General features: G+C 47.0%; 1 protein-coding gene across 2 annotated transcripts in view; it reads right to left on the reverse strand.

The window, feature by feature from the left end:
* CIT (citron rho-interacting serine/threonine kinase) overlaps positions 1 to 21,819 on the reverse strand; it is a 1,039,445-nt gene that overhangs the window by 862,245 nt on the left and 155,381 nt on the right. For both annotated transcript variants that reach the window (XM_069215034.1, XM_069215033.1), the window contains exon 10: positions 2,056 to 2,239. In XM_069215034.1, the coding sequence (XP_069071135.1) occupies positions 2,056 to 2,239 (184 nt within the window). The remainder of the gene's footprint in view (positions 1 to 2,055; positions 2,240 to 21,819) is intronic.

Below are 21,819 nucleotides of genomic sequence, written 5' to 3' on the forward strand. Positions count from 1 at the left end.
TTATTTCCGGCTACTTCATTTCCAACCTTGTTCCAGTTCTATAAAATTAAATTCCTGACGCTGCATTCTGTAAGGTGCCACCATTGAACTTCTTAGACGTCCTGAGCAATGCAACCTAAACCCTGGACCTCATGATGCGCCAGTTCAAGAGGCCAACTCCCATATCTACAACACGTGCTGCTAACTTACAAATGTTTCCAGAGTGCAGCCCTTGAACAGCGCGGTATCGAGGAGTTTCAGATTGCTACGTTTTAAAGTCTTCCGAGAAATGCAAGCAGACAGATGATCACACAGCAGTATAGATAGTTCAGAAAATTAGAGTTCAGCAGTTTACGCGGTGTGCACATTTTAGGATTGAAGCCAAGGACTAAGCTAGGACCACAAGAACGTTAACAGATCAGCTGCCTCACTCCACATTTTACACTTGTGTCCTCACGAACATAATAGCAAAGCTTTGAAAACGTCCCCGGCCTCCTAGCTGCACCGGGCGAAACGCGGTGGTTGCTATTAACATCAAAAAAAGTTATACAGATATCCAATGTTTTGTTTCCTACCCCGTGTTTTTATCCTTGGAAGTATACACCATTAGTAATTAAATGCTGCTGACACCTGGTTAGCTGAACTATATATACACTGCGGTTTGATATGGACGCATATCATACTTGGAAAACTTGAAAACGTCATAAACTTTGCCCAAACCCCCTCTGTGATAAATGAACTGCTTGTTTAATATTTTAGGCACAGGGTCCTACCCATCACCGCCATAGTAACCTCAGACTCGCACTACTCGAACCAGGGAGTAATCTAGGGCTTTCAGAGGTCAGAAGGGGACAAGTCCAGTCAAAGAACGTTAAATTGAACCAGCAACAACGCTCACACACTACTGAGCTCTGTTCCTGCAATCCACCTCTGCCTTGCAGCCGCTTCCACGGACATACTCACAGCAGCACAAATCCATAGGAATCATCCTCTGGGCCATGGGCGTACGGGGGGCTTAGTGCGATTCTAGCAAGGTGGCATCTGGACGATACAGACTGTGCCCCACCATAGAGCACCACGAAAGCACCTGTAACTCATCTGCAATGTTTCAACTTTCTAAAAGTGAATTTAGCTAAATATCGCTGTTTGCCTGCATTGATTCCCCCACTTACAGGCCAGGGGTGGGAACACAGAGGTGAGCTTTTATACTTACACGCTCCAAATTAGAATAACCCTCTACAAAACGAATGTCACGCCAGCATGCCAATCACCGAGAGCCTGCCCTGACGCACCTCTGCTAATCCAGAAATAAGGTACCTCGATACTGCCCCCACCACTGACTCCGAATGGAAGCACGGGGAGAGGAGCGTCTGAATGCTGAGCAGCGAACACACGCTGGCTCAGTGCTCACAAGAACAGAAATAGCAAAACGACGCCAACCCGGGGGTGATGTGAACTGCGCACACATGTCCACGGAGGGTTTACCTTCGCTAACGCGGCTTGCAATAGTTGTGTGCACAAACGTGCACCCAAATCTGCCAAAAGGAAACGGCAGAGAGTAAAATGAGGGGTCGGTCCTTGCATTCAACCTGGCTGACATGGCATGTCAATGTAAGGTAGCGGCTGTATGTCTCCCTGCTGACCCCAAACACTCAACAGCTCGCCCACAAATATTGTTGCTCTCTTCTGGCGGGGTTTTAATTTCTTTCTTGCAGGTTATAGACAAGGGCACATTTTTCCAATACGCTCAGCTCAATGCCAAGTGCTCACGGTCCTCGCAGTTCACACGCACCTGCCCCGAGGGGCAAACCACTGCTCGCTCTTTCACCGCCTCCCCCGCATTCCGCCCCCCGGTGCGCTATTCCCAAACCACCCGATCTGAAACCACACGCCGAAATACCCATCACGAGCACACTACAGCCTTCTGGAGCAACAATATCGTAAATCTTGTTTGCAGAAAACATGTAAACCCCAAAGCATCGCCAAAGCGAGAACCCACACAGCTCCCCAAAAAGCAGTAGCCAGGCTAGCGCCAGCCCTCCCCGCAATAAAAGTTGCCCATCAGCGGGTACTCACTCGGATCTGCCGAGGACGCCCAGCGCCTTGCTGAACGAGAAGCCCACGAACGGCAGATCTCTGCCCGAGAAGCCTGCCGGGCTCAGCTGGCACGGAGCGGATAGCACCCGCACGCTCTTCTCCGGCTCATCGAAATTGGAGGTGTCATCTTCGGACTTGAGGGTCGGCACGAAGGGGGGAGGAGCTGGTGGAAAGAGAGAGAGAAGAGAAACGGTGGTGTAATTCAGCAGAGAAGTGCGGCTCGACGCGCGCTCGCGATGGCACTGCAGCCCCTGCTCGCTATCCCTCCAGCGGGCGCACTGACTCACCGCCGCCGAGCCCTCTCACAGCAACAAGAGTTTAACCCCTTGGCGCGCTCGCTGCAGCGGGCAGGGTGCTCCCGGCGCCCGGTGCAGCCAGGAGAGGGGCACGCGAGCCCACCCGAGCGCAGCAGGACCTCGGCGCGAGCCCGGTGCTGGCCTCCACTGAGGGCCGAGTGGACAAGCCCCCGAGCCACCCCGCCCTCCACAGCAGGGCCACGGACAGCTCCCATCAGCGCCGGCCTCCACATAGGGGCAAACAGTAGGACCGTGGAGCGGGACAAGCCCCCGAGACCCCCCACCCTCCACAGTACGGCCATAGGCAGCTCACCTCCGCGCGAGGCCCGTGCTGGCCTCGACACAGGGGCAAGCAGCATAGCACGGCCGCAGCAGGACCGTGGACAGCTCACCTCAGCGCGAGCCCCGAGCTGGCCTTCGCAGAGGGGCAAACAACCGAGCCACGGCCCGGTGCTGGCGACTACAGAGGGCCAAGTGGACAAGCCCCGAGCCATCCCACCCTCCACGTGAGGACCAAAGGCAGCTAACACCAGCGTAAGCCCGGGGAGGGCCAAGCGCGCGAGCGCCGGCCCGGTGCTAGCCACCACAGAGGGCAGGCCCCCGGGCCACAGCGCGAGACCGGTGCTGGCCATCACAGAGGACCACAGGCAGCTCACCTCAGCGTAAACCCGGTGCTGGCCACACCAGAGGGCAGTGGGGTAAGCACCCGAGCTACGCACCGGTGCTTGCGCCAACTCGCAGTAACCACGCACTCGGCAGGCGGCAGGCACCCGACCGCCCGGTGCTTCACACAGGGTCGCCAGGCGAGCTGCAGGTCCCTTGTCCTACACGTGTGTGTGTGGTGCACGGCTGAGAGCGTGTGCGTGTGCAAGAGTGAGGTGTCTACCAGAGACGGGGCGCAGGGGGAGTGTGTGTGTCAAAGTGGGAGTGTGTGTGACAGTGTTTCTGTGGGTAGCGAGAGAGGGAGGGATTCCCCTCACTTGGGCACAGGAGGATGATACATTGTGGGGGGTGTAGCAATGCAGTAAGACTTGGACACGGCTAAGCTCTGAACATTGGTGCAGTCCGGAATTTAAGCTGTGGATTACATTTTACAATTAAAACACCTGTTCCATTAGATATATACAATTACACGACACAAACGATGTTCCAAAACCAAGGAACATGAGTTGCGTGACAAATTACTGTCGACTGAGGTAATATATGTAAAATGGAGAGCGCCGTGCCACTGACGAAGGTTGCCTCCCCAATGGATCGCTTATGTCTGTGGCGTCCGCGAGGAAGCCGGCTCCGGTGTGTGGCAGCCCCCTCTTAGCTCGATGGAAATGCCCTGTGCTAAAACGGTTGCCATGGATCCAGTATGGATCTCCGGGAGAAGAGGGGATGATGGGAGATGAAGAATTGGGTACCAGTATCGCAGCCCCTGCAGTGCAGAATCCCATGGCCTCGCGCGCTTGGTCACCGCATTTTGCCCATTCGTGCGCCGCCCCCACCAGACCCTACACATGGCTGATGTTGACGGGTGACAGACGAAGACCCAGTCGCCGCTGGATATTTCCTCCCAACCCCGGTCGTCAAAGGCTCGCAAGCCTCACATTTTTGAACTCCTATTTCCCTAAGAAATCTGCATTCGACTCAATTTCCATCAAACAGTAATTCGCCAAAGACGTCTAGCTGGGATATAATGGGGCCATTTAACCTTCAGCCACTTTGTAGCACAAGTTCCCCACAACAGCATTCAACTCTCCCATTCAGTAGCTGCAACTGCAGACACAAAGGCGCAACATAATCTCTCAAATGAGGTCTCACAATAAGGACCCCGTGCATTGGGTTGGGGTAATGAGGGGCTCTCGTGGAGGGAAGGATCGTCAAAAGAACGTTTGTAAGCCAGCCAGACTGAAGGCAGCCGAGAAAACAAAATAAGTAATTTGACATTCAGCTCATCTATGGGGGGGGGGGTCAGGAGAGTTAACGCACTACTTCTGGTCTTTTCGGGCTGCTCCAGTGAGGTTTGATGCGGAGTGCATTTCAATGCCCACCGTTAAGGACGCCGCACTTCAAACCCAGTGATACATGTCACCGAGACTGGAGTTGCAAACGAAAAAAAGATTATTTGAAATGACAAGCCTTCTTTTTAAATCGGAGATAAAAAAAAAATGGGAAAGCCGACGTCGAGGCAGTACTTCAGATTTCGAAATGATATCCACTCAATGCTATCCATGCAAAAGTATCTGTCAAGCAGAAAACAGTCTCATAGGAAATGGTGTTTCTAAATGGTTTCAGAAACATTTTAAGTGATGGTAAATAGTTATGGGTAGGCAAAAAGAAAAACAAAACACTAGGGAATTCAGGAAACGTATACAGAAGCATCTATGAAATAGAAAAAAACATATTTTTGCTTTTTGCCAATGTTTGTTACAATGGCAAGACCTCAACAGCTCCAATAACAATAACGTTTTACAAAAGCTATGTCAAAACAAGGCACACATTGACAAAAACCAAAAGACTGACCACCAATTTCGGATTGGTTGGTTTTGCCAAAGCTTGTTTATTTTCATGCTTCCCGTGATGTTGTCAAGACTGGTTACATCGATTTTCTATAATGAATTTTTTTTTGGAAATACTAGCAAGCATCATCACATTTTACTAAATGATGCTTCAAAGAAATGGTATCTAAAATGTCAAAGTAATTTAGCCAAACATTTTTTTCCTAGTTGCATTTTTTTTTTCTGAACTTTTTATTTTGATTACAAAGAATCATCAGTCTTGCTTACAAGCTTCTGTACTCCTTTGTATCTAATCCGAAAGCATTATGGGAGCTTTATACGTAGCCTCATATTGTTAAACTTTTCAAATGTGTGTGTACACATTTTTTTCACTGGAACCACTGTCAGTAGTGCAGTCCGAGCTTACATTTATTTACATCGCTCACTCTAATAATAAAGGACTTGCATTAATGAACCATAAACACAGACCCGAACATCATTAACATAGCAACACAAATATTACCTCAACTGCAGACAGTTCCCCTTCCTTGTAAACTGGAAGCCAAAGGGTTTGTGCTGCAGGGGGTTGGGCCTACTTGTTGTCCTTGACCCCAAACAATATGTCCTGGGCGTTCGGCTGTAGGAATGCCACACCCCTGCCACTACCTTTACTAATGACTAGATGAAGGCGCACAAAAACAACATTGTAAGAAATTGGATTATTGGAGTGGGTTACTTACCACATCAATAAACAAACAAATCCCTCATCTGGGTGAACCCTCAAAGTCACTAAATTAACTAGCTCAACCCCCTGTTAAATTAAATTTGATTAAATATAGCACATTGCAGAGGCTTAACTTACATAACTTTGTAAAGTATTTATGCAGTACCAAAAAGGTAATCAAGTTTAAAAGAAAAACAATCAAAACCACAAACCAATTTCGAAAACATTTAGCAAACAAAACACCAACATGCTAAAAATCCATTATGGGGAGCTAGGGATACGAGTTTTTAAAGCTTTAAGTAGGAATAGCACCAAGGAGCTCTCAGCACCAATAATAGTCTATGTTCACGGTAGCTCAGGATAGAAGTGCATTTTGAATCGGACTAAGATAGAGCGTTTGTCAATTACAACAACCAGGTTCGTCCCAGACCTGGACCTGGCTTGGCAGTTCAGGCTAGACTGTTCCGGCTGGAGTAGGATTAAGACCGATGTGCATATAGCGGTGTACAAACTAAAGTGACATGTTGTGCAAAAAAACAATGGATTGGGATACAACCAAGAGTAATTACCAGTGGCTGAGATTAATTCAAACATTACATCCATCACTTTTTTCATACTTTTGGGCTTAGCAAAGCGCATGTGTCAATGCAGTTATCAGATCATTGAGAACAAGAGCAAACAACTTTACTAACAAAAGCATTGACATAAAAATATGAAACCTGTGTGACAACTGAAGTGGTTCACCTTCAAGAAGACCGAAACTAAATACCATATAAACCCCTTTAGCAATTGAAATTCAGGATAGCAAAAAACAGTAGTTCAGTGTGTACTCAAGGAAGAAAGGAGGGTAAGAGGTTAAAAAAAAAAAAAAAAAAAACACACTATCTCCATAATAAATGAAACTCCAATTAGAAACTTACTATTAGAGAGAGAAAGGCACTTTAATGCATACAAAACTAAATGTTACAAATGAAATGAAGATTAGCAATGAAAACCATAGTTCTCTAGCCACTTTCTAGCTAACTAACAGACCAAATTGGTCCTTCAATGAGAACATGTCAAATGAAAATCTAGGCTTTTATATGATACTTGCAGAAGCTGGGGAGAAGGCTGTTTCCTGTGACTTAGGAATACTAAACAAAACCCAAAGTGAAAAATACCAGGAAGGAGGCTACAAGCAGGAAACAGGAAGACATCTCAACCCTAGCTAGGAGGCGTTTAACTCTCTGAAGGGGTATGTGGTGCCAAATCATCGGACTCAGCAACTGATCATCTCAAGAACTGTAGATGCGGACGTGATTAACAATCACACTCAAGAACCTGAAACGTCCGAAGTTCACTCACATCTTGGTGATTTCACCCAGCCAATGCTAGACCCCTATTATTGCCCGTAGGGATGGGGAGACCAAACAGCAGAGGTAAGAGCTCAGCTACTCAAATAGGCTTTCAGAGACCAAGCTCTAGACTGTCATAGGTCTACCCTCACTAGTCTCTGGAACAGGACAGAAGCAACTATATCCCATGAAGCAGAAAGGACAATAGTCCTCGAAGTTCATGTCTGTGAGAAGACAGAATCTTAACCATCTGAGAGGAGCTCTGCTTGATCCCGGAGGAGAAGAGGAAATGGAACATACAAGATATAAAAAGGTATTCCAGAGTCAGTAAAAAGAGGTCTGGCAACAGAGGCCTTCTTTTGAACTTCAGCTCCTCTGACCAAAGCCAAACATGGTGTGAGAACAAGAAGAGATTAAATAAAGGCAGCCCACAGAAGTTATGAGCAGCAGCAAGCGAAGTCTAGTCAACATTCTGAAAGGGACTGAGGGACCTGCAGGAAGGAGAGTCTCCGCGTTGCCCACCCAATGAGGAAGGGATAAGAATGCCCTATAGAAGGAGCTCTCACTGAAAATGTCTAGTTTTGTTCTGCCTGAAGGCCAATTACACTTTGATCTCAGGGCAATGCTGGTGAACCTTTGAGAAACACCAGAGTTGCAGACAACAAATGGTAGATAGTTTATGCGCTGCAAAGACACCTAATTAATCTGATATCATATGTTGAGAATCCCAGTGCAAGACCACAAGTAGAGGAGCACTAAAAAACAATCAAGTATAAGGGAAAGAAGAGAACAGTTTCTAGGCAACAAATACCTGTTATGAGCCCTGTATTAACTAAGGGGAGGGTACAAAGTCTCACATTGGTCCAGGGCTTTCACACGACCCTTCATTGGACAAGCTTTGGGCACCAAAAGGAAAAGAAGGTTCCTGATAATAGCAGATGCTTAAAAGTCAATACTGAAAGTCACTAAGACAAGCCCTGAAGGAATCTAGATTAGAACTGTTTGGTGATGTAAGACACGACATGATGGCACATCAAAAATGAGAAACACCCCATGCACAGCCATGGAACGACACCGGAAACTATCAGGTAGACAGTACAAAACTGTTCCCCAGTAGACCCTTGTAAGGAAAGCCCCATTTACTGCCCAGTAGATTCACAAAAAGCAGGCCCTAGTATATCTGACACTACAAAGACACAGAGGTCTAACATATCTGAGGTCCTAGGTCCTGGTGGCGCATGTCTGCAGAAGGTGGTTTTCCCCAGCAGAGGTTGCCCTAGGAAGACTGCTAGAATGGACTATGCTCAAGACACTTCAGCGTCAGATGACATCTCACTGGGTTTCCTTTGACTTGTAAACGGGTTAACTTTTAGATGAAGGAGATTATTTGTTGTCTGTTTTTCTGTATTGGTGTCTTTATGCTGATGGCTAGAAAACTCTTTTCGAATTAAAGGTGGCATGCAATCATGTTCAAACCTAGTGGCAGAAGAGCAAGGAATGACAATTTATGCACTACAAAGGATGCTGAAAGTACATTCTAGAAATAAGAAGCTATATTTTTTTAACACTTCATTTTTATTGTGGTAGACAACTACATGGTTGGAGCATTAGATGTTCCTCTAGAATGAAGCTTGCACTTTTTGGCCTGTGAAGCAGTGATGCAGGGTGATGATCAAGTTACTTACCTTAGGCAATGCTTTTTTCTGGTGGATACCACAAATTCTTCACCTTTCAAATATCCAGAGGCGCCAGACTGGATCCAGAGATTTTTCTTCGTAGTGGTCCTGTGTGCAAGTATGTGGCATCACGTGGCTCCGCAGTAACTACGTACCATCACAGAAGAGACTGAGTAGAATTCCATATTAGAACCACCCCTGCATGCTGATGCCACTTTCACTTATGTGTCTCATTCTATGCCACCAAACAAATAAGTTACTTACCTTCGGTAACGCTTTTTCTGGTGGATACAGTAACTACCTGTGGATTCCTCACCAAAAGAATTCACCCCTCGCGCTAGCCCTCGACGGAAATTTCTTCTAGCTCTGCACGTCGACGATGACGTCACAATCGCCCGACTCCACATGACGTCATCCAGGCAATAAGAAGCCCTCGTCGACGTGCAGACGTCAGTTATCACCATTTTTTTACGTGCCATAGAGGCGAATAGGCTCAACCAAAAGAGTACATATTCATCCAGAATAGGTGAAAACAAAATATTTAATATAAAAGTCAATAAAAACCACAGTTATGAATGCTCAATTTGAGACAAAAATAAATATATGTACAATTCCAGTTCGAAATATCCTTTTCACTATCTTAACTTGTCAAGGAAAAGTATATACAATGAACACAACTATATGCATGAAAAAACCATATACATATATATACAAGTCCAAGGATGCGCACCCAAAGAGATCCTGGTTTGACCAGTCAGGCAACGGGGAGGTGGGTGGGACCGTGAGGAATCCACAGGTAGTTACTGTATCCACCAGAAAAAGTGTTACCGAAGGTAAGTAACTTATTCTTCTGATGGATACACCTACCTGTGGATCTCTCACAAAAAGAATAGAGTCCCCAAGCAGTATAACCTCCGGTGGCGGGTGCCCAAATGGTCAAACCAAGAAATCCTGCAGCACTGAGCGAGCAAAATGGCCCTCCCTCCTGACCTCAGAGTCCAAACAGTAATGTTTGGCAAAAGTATGGAGGGATGCCCAGGTCGCTGCCCTGCAGATGTCAGCCACAGGAACACCTCTAGCCAAAGCCGATGAAGTTGCTTTGGCCCTGGTGGAATGGGCACGAAGCCCCATAGGTGGATCTCTCTTCGTCAAAGAATAGCAGATCTTAATACATAGAATGACCCACCTGGATAGCGTTCTCTTGTGGACCGCTCTACCTTTCCTCTTCCCCACGTATCCAACGAAGAGCTGTTCATCCTGTCTGAACTCTTTAGTCCTGGCGACGTAGAAGCTCCGTGCTCTTCGCGGATCCAGCCGGTGGAGCCTCTCTTCCTCCTTGGATGGATGAGGTGGAGGGTAAAAGGAAGAGAGTAATTGACTGCCCCAGGTGAAAGGGTGTAACAACCTTCAGTAGGAAAGCCGCCTTGGTCCTCAACACCACTTTGTCCTTGAAGAAGGAAAGGTATGGGGTTTCTACAGTGAGAGCCTGAAGCTCACTAACCCTTCTGGCAGATGTTATTACCACCAGGAAAACAGTTTTAAATACCAGGAACCGTAAAGAACAAGAGTGCATAGGTTCAAATGGGGTCCCCATAAGAAAAGTTAAAACTAAGTTAAGGTCCCACTGAGGCATAACGAATGGCGTGGGCGGATACTTATTAGTGAGTTCCTTTAGAAACTTTAAAACAATTGGTGATTTAAAGAAGGATGGTTGATCAGGAAGGCACAGAAAAGCAGATAGTGCAGACAGATATCCCTTAACAGTGGCAACTGAAAAACCTTTCTGTGCTAAATAGAGTGCAAATGACAATATGTCAGATAAACCAGCTCTTAAAAGATCTAAACTATTCTCTCCACACCAGCTTGTAAACTTAGCCCAACGACTTGCATAGATTGACTTGGTGGAGTGTCGCCTGGCCAATAGAATAACTTCCACCACATCTGGATGGAGAGAAAAGGAACTCAGATTGCCCCGTTCAATCTCCAGGCATGAAGATGCAGGCTCTGGAGGTGGGGATGTAGAATCTGCCCCTGCGACTGCGAGAGGAGGTCCACCCTGCAAGGGAGACGGAGCAGAGGGCACTGAGAGAGTTGGAATAGGTCCGAATACCACACCCTTCTCGGCCAATCCGGAGCTATTAGGATGACTTGGGCTCGGTCTTGGCGGATCTTCCTGAGTACTCGAGGAATCAAGGGTATGGGGGGGAAACGCGTAAAGTAACTGACCCTTCCAGGTCATCTGAAACGCATCCCCCAAAAAAATGTTCCTTGCACTGGATACTGGAGGCTGCAAAATAGCGGGCACTGCGCATTCTCTTGAGTGGCAAACAGATCTATTTGCGGATATCCCCACATCCTGAAGATACCCAGAACTAGATCTGGATGAAGACGCCACTCGCGGTCGACCGAACTGCGTCGACTGAGAATGTCCGCACGCACATTCAGGACTCCGGCCAAGTGATGTGCAATCAAGCAGATCTTGTGGTCTTGAAGCCAAGACTCTGCAGAGAAGATACGACCCCACTCCTCCCTGTTTGTTTATATACCACATCGCAGTCGTGTTGTCCGTTAGAACTTGGACTGACTGACCGCGAATGGAAGGGAGGGAGGCCTTGAGTGCCAGACGTACTGCCCGCAACTCTAACAGACTGATGTGCAATCTCTGTTCCTCTGGAGACCAAAGGCCTTTGATCTCCAGGTCCCGCAGATGAGCTCCCCACCCTAGAGTGGCAGCATCCGTTACCATCGTGGCCACTGGAGGAGGCAGCGAGAACGGCCTTCCTTGAGACAGGTTGTCGACCGCTGCCCACCATTGAAGATCCACTGCAGTGTCTCTGGAGATCTTTATCGAATCTTCGAGATCCCCTTTGTGCTGAAACCACTGCTTGCGGACGCACCACTGGAGAGCCCTCATGTGCCAGCGTGCATGAGTGACCAACAGTATGCAAGAAGTAAACAGACCGAGCAGACGAAGGACCTTGAGGACTGGAACTACCGCTCCATTTCGAAACATCGGAATCAATGCCTGGATGTCCTGAACCCGCTGGGGTGGAGGAAAGGCCCGATTCAATGTCATGTCCAATACTGCCCCTATGAACAGGAGGCCTTGAGAGGGCTCCAGGTGAGATTTGGGTACATTGACTGAAAAACCCAGGTCGTACAACAATTGAGTTGTCGATAGGAGATGGCACCGCACGAGCTCCGGAGTTTTGGCCTTGATCAACCAATCGTTCAGATAGGGAAACACAGCTATCCCCCTTTTTCTGAGCTCTGCTGCTACCACCGCCATCACCTTCGTGAAGACTCGAGGTGCTGAAGTAAGACCAAAAGGAAGGACCGCAAACTGATAATGCTGAGATCCTACTACAAACCGGAGATACTTCCTGTGCGATTTGAGGATCGGTATATGAAAATACGCGTCCTGCAAATCGACCGACACCATCCAGTCTCCTTCGTTCAACGCCAAAAGAACCTGTGAGAGGGTCAGCATTTTGAATTTTTCCTGTTTGAGGAACTAATTCAAAATCCTCAAGTCCAAAATCGGTCTCAGCCGACTATCCTTTTTGGGAATCAGTATCTTGAATAACACCCCTGACCCTAATAGAGATACTATCTCCTGCTGTAATAGGAGAAGATGGTCTTCCGAACAAAAGGATGGGCGGGGAGGGAAGGTAGGAGGGAATTCCCGAAAGGGAAGAGCGTACCCCTTCTTCACAATGTCGATGACCCATGAGTCCAATGTTATGACCTCCCACACTGGAAGAAAATAGGCAAGCCTCCCCCTACCGGAGATGAATGGACAGGGAGTGGAGGAGGACTACGGCTGCTTTCCTTGCTGCACCCCTGCCGAGGAAGAGGCAGAGTGCTGCAAGGTGGCTCCTCTCGTACGGACTCTGCCCCTGCCCCTGAAGGATCTGTACAGCAGGGTAGAAACAGATTGTTGTGGTCCTTGTAATCTTCCCCCGAAAGGAACCACGTCCAAATCCCTTAAATCTCCGAAAGCCTCTAAAGGAGGATGAGGCCGACGACTGGAGTCCCAAAGACCTAGCAGTCGCTCTGCTTTCTTTAAAACGTTCCAGGGCAGAGTCAGCCTTTGTGCCGAAGAGCTTCTCCCCATCAAACGGAAGATCAAAGAGTGTGGCCTGCACGTCCAAAGAGAAGCCAGATGATCGAAGCCAAGACTGACGTCTAGAGACTATGGTCGTGCCCATAGCCCTAGCCACCGAGCCCGAAGTGTCCAACCCAGACTGGATCACTTGCGTTGCAGCCGCCTGAGTATCCGCCAAAAGTTGTAGCATCTCCTGGGACAAATTAGGGTGGCCCTTTGCCTCTTCCATAAGGGCATGGATGTAACGCCCTAGTATGCATGTTGCATTAAAAGATTTCAGGGCCATACTGCAAGATGAAAATGTCTTTTTAGCGGTATGGTCCATCTTTTTTGACTCTCTGTCCGCAGGGGTCCCAGGAAACGAACCAGGAGAAGATCTAGACGAACACGAGGCTTGCACCACTAGACTCTCCGGAGTTGGCTGTCTAGAAAGAAACACCGGATCCCCAGGCGCTGCCCGGTACCGCCGAGCCACCGCTCTGTTGACCGCAGTGGTGGACACAGGTTTTAGCCAGATATCCTTAATGGGGTCCAGCAAAGCCTCATTGAATGGCAGAAGAGGCTCAGCTGAAGCAGACGCCGGATGCAGAACCTCTGTCAACAAGTTCCTCTTGACTTCCGCGGTAGGAAGGGGGAAGATCCAAAAAGTCTGCAGCCTTGCGAATGACTGCGTGGAATGAAGCAGCTTCCTCCGTGACCTCTCCAGGGGAAGCCAGATCCCATTCCGGGGTAGTGTCTAGGCCACTAGCTGAATCCAGTCCCTGGAAGTCACCAGAGGGCTCTAAGACTTCACCTTCCTCCAGGTGTTGCCTTGCGTACTCTTTGTCCTCCAAGAGACGAAGAGCCAGACGTCTTGACTTAAGTCTTGACTCCAAGCCTGGAGTCGACAAGGCGTCGGCCGACGCCGAAGATCTCCGTCGGCGCCGAACCCTGGATCCGTGCGAAGCCGGAGGCTCCGGCTCTAAAGGGGTCTTTAACGTCGATTGGATCCGAGGTGAATCCAACGGCGCCGTAACAGGTGTAGTAATCCTGGGCGACGCCATATGCATCGGCGCCGCTTCAGGTGCAGCAGATAAAAACTGGGTGAACGGCGCCGACCTGTAAGACGCCGGAACACCCAAATCATAGGCCAGAGGGCCAGACGGACCTGCACGACTTCCACCCGGCGTCATGGAAGCAAAGATGTTATACATAGCGCTTAAAAACGCTGCAGGGTCCGATCCCGGAGTCGGGAAAGCAGAGTACTGCTGCTGCTGCACCGGCGCCGCAAGGCTGCCGAAGAGGGTCCAGGTAACTCCTGGCCAGGAGAACCTTCAGGCCTCTGGGGAGGCTCGACCTCAAAGACGGACCCAGGTGACGTCGGGGTCGTCGGAGGGGTGACGGTCGGGCTTATCTCCCACGTCGGCCGACGCCAAGCCGACGGAGAAGCCGATCTAGATCTGGACCGTCCCTTGCTCGATCGGCGCCGAGATCCATGACGGCGCCGAGAGCCACTATGATGGTGGCGAGACCTCGAGGATCTCGACGAAGACTCCCTCCTATGACGCCTCTCCTTCTTCTTCTTCTTCTTGGACCGGGCCAAGAAAAATTTCACCTCCCTTTCTTTAAGTGCCTTAGGGTTCATGCGTTGACACGAACCGCATGCCTCGACCTCATGGTCGGAACTAAGGCACCAGAGGCAGTTTTCGTGGGGGTCGGTAACCGACATTGGACCCCCGCACTGGCTACAAGGTTTAAAGCCGGATTTTCTAGGTTGCGACATCGTAACCGCCGTTGGAAACAGTAGCTCCTTGTGAGCCTCGAAGAAGTAACTGTTATTCGGGCACGGAAAAAAGGGAACTGACGTCTGCACATCGACGAGGGCTTCTTATTGCCTGGATGAAGTCATGTGGCGTCGCGTGGAGTCGGGCGATTGCGACGTCATCGTCGACGTGCAGAGCTAGAAGAAATTTCCGTCGAGGGCTAGCGCGAGGGGAGAATTCTTTTGGTGAGGAATCCACAGGTAGGTGTATCCATCAGAAACATAGTGTTGAACAATTTGTTAACCGAGCACTGATCTCGAATACTGGACTTGTATGGATGTTTAAGAGGCCACTCCACATAAAGGGTGGGCAGTGACAAACCTCTTTCTTGATTCTGTCTGCACCCTTGGGCGCAGAGCCCAACAAATATTCGCAATACCAGTGTACAGATCTCAAGCTTGGGACCTTTTGAGATGGTAAAAAAATGTATTCCACAAAACGGGGAGGATAGTGGGCAGTTAGGAATCTGAAGGTAGAGTATCCATCCAGAAAGTGTTACCAAATGTATGTAACTTGCTCTTTAGATTCTTCCAACCACAGATTGCGCACCTTTAGAATAGATACCATAGCAGTAACCAAGAAAGGAGGAGGATCTGGAGTGTACAGAGGCCAAAAAGTACTGCAGAACCAAACAGCCTAAGTGCCCTACCCAACTGACTTGTCTCAAAGCTTTAGTGGTTCATGAACATATGTACTGACACTCACATCACAGTTTAGCAGATATAAAGAATGGACAGCCCTTGTGCCAGTGCCATGGTAACAGCCTTGGCCCTGGGGCAAGGGGTTTTCAGACTTAACTGTTTGCGGTTTGGCCAGTGTGTAGCAGAGTTTGATATAGAGGACTGTTCACCTTGACAGGGTCATCTTTTACACCACCTTACCTTTTTGTGCACATGAAAACGTGATGAAGAACTGATCAACTACCAGATCGTCTTTGGTGTAGTCAACGTAAAAAAAAATTACACCTTCTGTGGATCAAGGTAATGGAGACTCTTTTCCTCCTTCAAGGGATGAGGTAGACAAAAGAACGCTGGCAGAGTGATCGAATGGCCAATGTGGAAGAGTGTCACAACTTTAGGAAGGAAAGCTACCTGTGCCCTTTGCACAATTTGTTCAGAAATATGATGGTGTAGGGAACATGGACCGACAATGACTGCAGTTCACTCACATGGCATGCTAATATGATAACAATAAAGAAAACTGTTATTAATGTCAAAAGTCATAAAGAGCAGCTATGCATAGGCTCAAAGGGCGTGCACATAACAAATATCAAGAACGGGTTAAGGTACCAAAGAAGCATCACAAACAGTTTAGGGGTAGGGAACCTGTGGGTCAAACCTTTAGTAAAACACATCACAACCAGTGACCTAAATAAGGATGGTTGATCCAGTAAACATAGAAAGGCCAGAATGGCCTACAAATAACATTACACAATACCTGGTGCAAGACCTTGCTGGGCTAACAAAAAAAAAAAAAAAAAAAGAAAGTTTGGCATTTCAGGCACTACACTAGGCAGCAAATTTCCCCACAGACTTTGTGGAAGGGCGCCTGCTCAAGAGGATGAAATTAACTACTACAGTCAGCAAATCAAACGCATTCTGTTGCCACTGTTGAGTTTCCGCGCGTGGAGGTGTAGGCTGCAGAAGCCTGATGCAGTGCCTTTCCATTTGGCTAAGATAGAAGGTCCCCTCAAAGCCATAGCCTGACAGAAGGGCAAAACCTCAGGGGCTCTTGGTACCACAACCCCTCTCAGCCCAATCCGTGGCAGTTAGAAAGACTTGTGCCCAGTCTGTCTTAATCTACTTCAGAATTCGGGACAGCGATAGAAATGTGTACAGGAGCCCCTCATTCCAGATATACTGAGTCTCCTAACAAATGTGTTTGAGGAAAGTGCAGTGTACAATATTGCTGGAGCTGCAGGTTCTCAATAGTGGCAAACAAATCCGGCCAGGGGATTCCCCACTGATGAAGGACACACTGCACTGCATGGAGGTGGAGATGCCACTTGCAGCCTGCAAATTACACATACTTAGTTTGTTGACATTCATGGACCCCACTAGGTAGCTGGTGACCAGAAAGATATTCTGATGGCCCAGCCGCTTCCAGAGACAAAAGACGCCCTGTCTAATAGGCCTTACACTAAATATCGCCATGATGGGTGAGAGGTAGGCTTTGAGGGACATATCAAATGTTTAAGGAACCAGCAGGTTGATAAGAGTCTAGCTCTCATACAGAAACAAGAGACCTCAGATAGCCACCTCCCACAGGTGCCAGCCCAGCAGTGGTGCATATCTTCAAAATTGAACTGTGGTGGCAAGGGGGCTGTGGTCTGTCACAGGTCAGCATCCACCAGCCACTACTGCAGATCTTGAGGTGTTCCCTGTGAATCTGAAGAGTGTTGAGGAGGCAGCGCTGGTGCTGGGCCCTTTGGGATGGAAACACCAGTGCTTGGCTTGCATATGCCACCTGGAGTTCAGGATGAGGAGGATGCATGCAGCTTAGAATCCAAGAGGCCTAAGAGCCTGTTCCACTGAAGCCCAGGACCAATCCCAAATGTCCTGGACTTGCTGCAATCGTGGGGCGTAGGTGGGACTTTGTCTCATTGATACTGAATCCAAACGAAGCCAGGAGTTTGGCCATTGTTTATAGGTGGGCTATGGCTGACTGAGGTAAGTATGCCTTTAGCAGTCAGTCTTCGAGTTAGGGAAATACATGTATTCCCAACATCTGAAGATTAGCAGCACCCATCACAATCACTTTCATAAACACCTAAGCAGCCACGATAAGCTTGAAGGGGAGCACAGAAAATTTAAAGAGTTCTTGGTCCATATTAAACCACAGGCAAGGTCTGTGGGACTACAGAACAGTTACATGAAAATACATGTCTCACAAGCTCAAGAACACCATTCAATCATCTGGGTCCAGAGTGGATCGGAGACCACACAAGCATTTTGAATTCTGCAGAGGCATTCAACTGGCAGAGTTCTAAAATAGGCTCAAGGCACCCATCCCGTTTCAAAATGAGGGAGTGGTGCAAATAATACCCTTTCTCCGAGTCCCATAATCACTTTATGGCACTCTTTAAGAGTAAAATACTGACCTATAGCATCAGGATTGCAGAATGCTCCAGCGAAATTCATGGGAGGACGGTGGGTTGGGGAGGAAATAAAGAGTAGGTCGTAGCTCTCTAGAAAAATCCTTAAGACCCATCTGAGTGCTGTAATGGATCACCAGTTGTGGAGGAAATACTGGACCATGACTCCTACTGCCCAAGCAAGAGTTTCTCAAGGTAAATTAAAGCGGCTTGGTAGGCTTCACTGCAGGGAAGGATAAATTGAAAGGCTTCTGTTGATACTGGCTTAAGGATTCCTGATGGTGCTACATCCATGTCCTAGGAAGGTCTGTGCTTGCTGCTGTACAGCAAGTTGGAAGGACTGATGTTGCTTCTCAGCTAGCCCCTTGGAATGGCCACAGAATTTCCTTTATCAGTGGGGAAATCACTTCAGTGGTGCCATTAACCCCAAGGATTGTGCTGTGGCGCATCAGTCTTTGAACTGCTGTGACTCTCAATCATCCTTTTACCCGAAGAGGCTTAACACAAAGGACATCACGTCATCAGAAAAGACATTGACCTAATCCAGGGATACTTTTTAAGTACAACACCTGTGAATGCAGTGGGTAGTGTCAAGGCTAGCCCAGCATCTATTTTGACCCATTCTTTCATGTACTGTTTGGGCTGGTGAGACTGAAGTCTTTTGGCAAGATCTTGCTGGGCATGTGTTATAATGCATTTGTATAGATGCCCAATAAGCAAACCTCATTGATGAATCAGAGGGCCAGGCTACCTGAAGAAAACATTCTTTCTGAAAGAATCAATACTTTTGGATACCCTATTCGGGAAATTGGTCAGAAAATAATGTCGATTGACCTTACTTGTCAAGACCTGAACAATAAGACTCTTCAGTGTACATGCTTAGTTAGAATGTCTGGATCACCAGAAGCTGGTTTATGTTGCCAAGCCACAGTTCAGCGGACTGGCAGGCCTAAGTATGGTTTGAACCAAGAAGCCATATGGGCATCTGAAAAGGAATCATTAAATGTCAGTAATGGCTGCGATGAAGTGGACCTGGTTGAAGAATCTCAATCAGAACGTTTGTTTTCAAGTCATTTGAAGGCAACTCCACTTCTAGTGTCTCAGCTGCCCTCTGAACCATGACTACAAACAAGGCACTATGTTGGTGGCCCATGTGGGAAGTCAAGCTTTGTTTCAGGAGAGGTCTCCAGTGGAATTATGCAAGTCTAAATATTGTGAATCATCAGTGTAATGATGGGTGGAGCAACCCATCCCCTTCCTCATCATTATCATTATCAGGGTCCTGAGTGGTAGTATATGTGCATTCTGCTCTAGGTGAAAATCAGAACCAAAAGGAGAACAAATTATTTCCTGGTAGACAGGTCTAGGATTAGAATCAGGCTGTATAATAACTAATTGCACCTTTGTATTTACATTGCACAACACCAGGTCTTCTAGCGGCAGACTCAGTGCTGTCGCCCGTATGGAATGAAATGGCATGGACCTTAAAGGGCCGAAGTGGAAGTCTGTACCCAATTCAGTAAGGGCGGGGCAGTGTGTCCCACAGGGCCTTTGGCATTAGACTTGCTGGCAGTAATCTCAATGAAGACCCTGCTGCTCTGTGGGGCTCATAAGCTCACATGAGGGAGCTGGAAATATCTGCCGCCAAGCCTCCTTAAAGATCTCGATCTGTTGTTGGTGACAGCCCGGGAAAGCCGGGACCAACTGTGGAATAGGTTCATGCACCCTTGCACATTCTCATTTGATTCCAAGTGGGTCGTTAAGGACAACTCCCACTTCATCTTTTTATGCTTGTGCTTGGACTTTGACTTAATGCAACACTTGATGACTTAATTCATCACTGAGCTGGAGTAATCCTATCACAGGACCAGCACAAAAACTCGGGCCTGTGACTTGTGCACAGGTATTTCAGTTTCATAGATTTGAAGCCTGTAGTTTTCGGTGAGGACTTAATTTCTTAAAACAATGTTGAAAAGTTATCAATCATTGTAAGACCAAAAAAAACAAGCATTTGCAATGCAATAAGGTCTCGCATTTCTCCGAGTTACAGCTATTAGCAGTTGTAAACTCCCAAACTGACTTTTCTTGCCACCTTAAATAGAAGAAAAAAAAAAAAAAAAAAAAGCGCGATCGCGCTGCTACAGTTCACTCGTACTGAAACCGATCGGCAAAAGTGTAATTATGTACATAACCAGCAAAAGTGCAATTAACTATGTAACAGGGTCGATGTTATGAAAAGCGCTGGACTTCTGCCAAGCGAAATCGCACTGCGAAAAAAGAGAAAAAGTAGTCCACAAACCAGACGGAAAACAGCGAGCCTCGCATGTTTCCAGTACTTGGTCGGTGCGCTCGAGGAGGGCTAACCACCGGAAAAGGCATGACATATGCATGCCTTCCACTAATGAAAACAAGCAGATTTTGAAAGGCAAGCCCACGAACCAATGAAAGACACGGACGTAACATGGACGGGGCTCCGAGCCCCTTTGTATCTACTAAAGCGTCTCACAAACGAAACGCATGCGCAAGCGACGCAGGCTCGACCCTAAAAAGGGAGCAGAACCCCAGGCCTGCATTGAAAGGTACAGACAAGAAATGATGCATGAGTGGCGCTTATATGAGACTCTGCTCTGTCACTTCAGGAGTGGTACAGAGTCACCAAGAAGCTGCACTAAGCCAGCTAAAGAAGAGCAGGAGCACTGCTTAGCCTTCTGATCCAGTGTAGCGTCTGGGCACCAGAAATGGATTTAAATTAAGGCCTTTCTTCCAATAAAAGTCCCAATTATTAGGTTCCATATTAAATCATTGATTCAAACTGCTTGGAAAAGCATCTTCTTGCAGTGGAATATTTTCAGGCATGCCTGCAAAGCTTGAACCTGGAGTACGGACAGCATAGTAGGGTCAATGGTTAATTTCAAGTTAACAACTGTAGATCAATACCTAGCGGAAAAGCATACAGCATGCTGCACTGAACATAGGATTCTTTCCTCTCCAGGAAAGGAAGTTAACACGGACTATATTACAATTATTGATATATATTTCTATATAAAGCTATATGTAGGTATATATACTGGAAAAAAAAAAAAAAAGGTCACAGGGACATTATAATACAAATCCATAGAAATTCAGCTTAAAAACTTTGCTAGAAAACCAGACATTTGAGGTGAGGAAATCTAGAGTGTCACTGGTGTTGCAGGGCGCGCCTCATTGGAGCTGCTCTTCACCTAAACTTGGGAACTATCCAGAGTGATTGATTGAGCTATATATATATATATATATATATATATATATATATATATATATATATATATATATATATCTCTATATCTATCTCTCGGTCAAGCATCTTTTAGTCTCATAATTAATTAGTGAAGATGATGTAGGGATTTCTAGTAAGTCTACCTCTCAAGTTAATCTTGTCAGCTCATGAGTATTCACACATTTGTTGCTTGAAAATCTAAAAGATATAAAAGATATAAAAGTGCAAAGCATTGTTTATTTAAAAAATGTATATACACACACACACACACACACTCTAAAAAGATGACCACAGCAGGTCTCTATAGCGAGGTAAGGTAAAATTGCCAATTTTGACTTGACTCTGAAGCTGTTAATTTGTCCTAGAGAAGAGTGGTTTCTAAAGGAGAGTTTCATGTTGGTCACTAATTGATTGTTCATCATAATTGTAATTGCCGACAGCCCATCTATAGCCAGGGATATTGTGGGGTTCAGAATTTATTACTTTAGTGCTCTTTATGTAGGCTCATCAAAAAACAATATCGAGACGGTTCAGGCTCTCTATAATGCATCAGTTAGGGGCAGGAATACCATTACCTCCTCCCCATGACAACGTTACTCCAAAAAAGAGATACTCGTTGGCTACTGGAGTGAATCTAGTTTAAATATCTCACCCTAACAAAGTAATATAAGCAACCACTTCAGGCTTACCTTTTTTTTTTAACCACATTATTTTTTCTATTTTACAGATGAAACATATGCATGGGAATACTGGTTATGTTTTGGAAGGAAAGAAGGTAGGGAAAATATCAGGTTGAGAGCGGCTTCTCAGGTACATTCAATAATAAGTAAACTAATTGCCAAGGAAACCAACCAATATTTTCCATTCCTATAGGATTCAGTTACCCTTTATTTTCCATCTTGTTTCAGGGCCCGATTTATATATTGGAGCAAGAGTTACTCCGTCCACTGACATCTAAATCCCATAG

The sequence above is a fragment of the Pleurodeles waltl genome, chromosome 11, assembly GCF_031143425.1.
Source record: "Pleurodeles waltl isolate 20211129_DDA chromosome 11, aPleWal1.hap1.20221129, whole genome shotgun sequence".
Lineage (NCBI taxonomy): Eukaryota > Metazoa > Chordata > Amphibia > Caudata > Salamandridae > Pleurodeles > Pleurodeles waltl.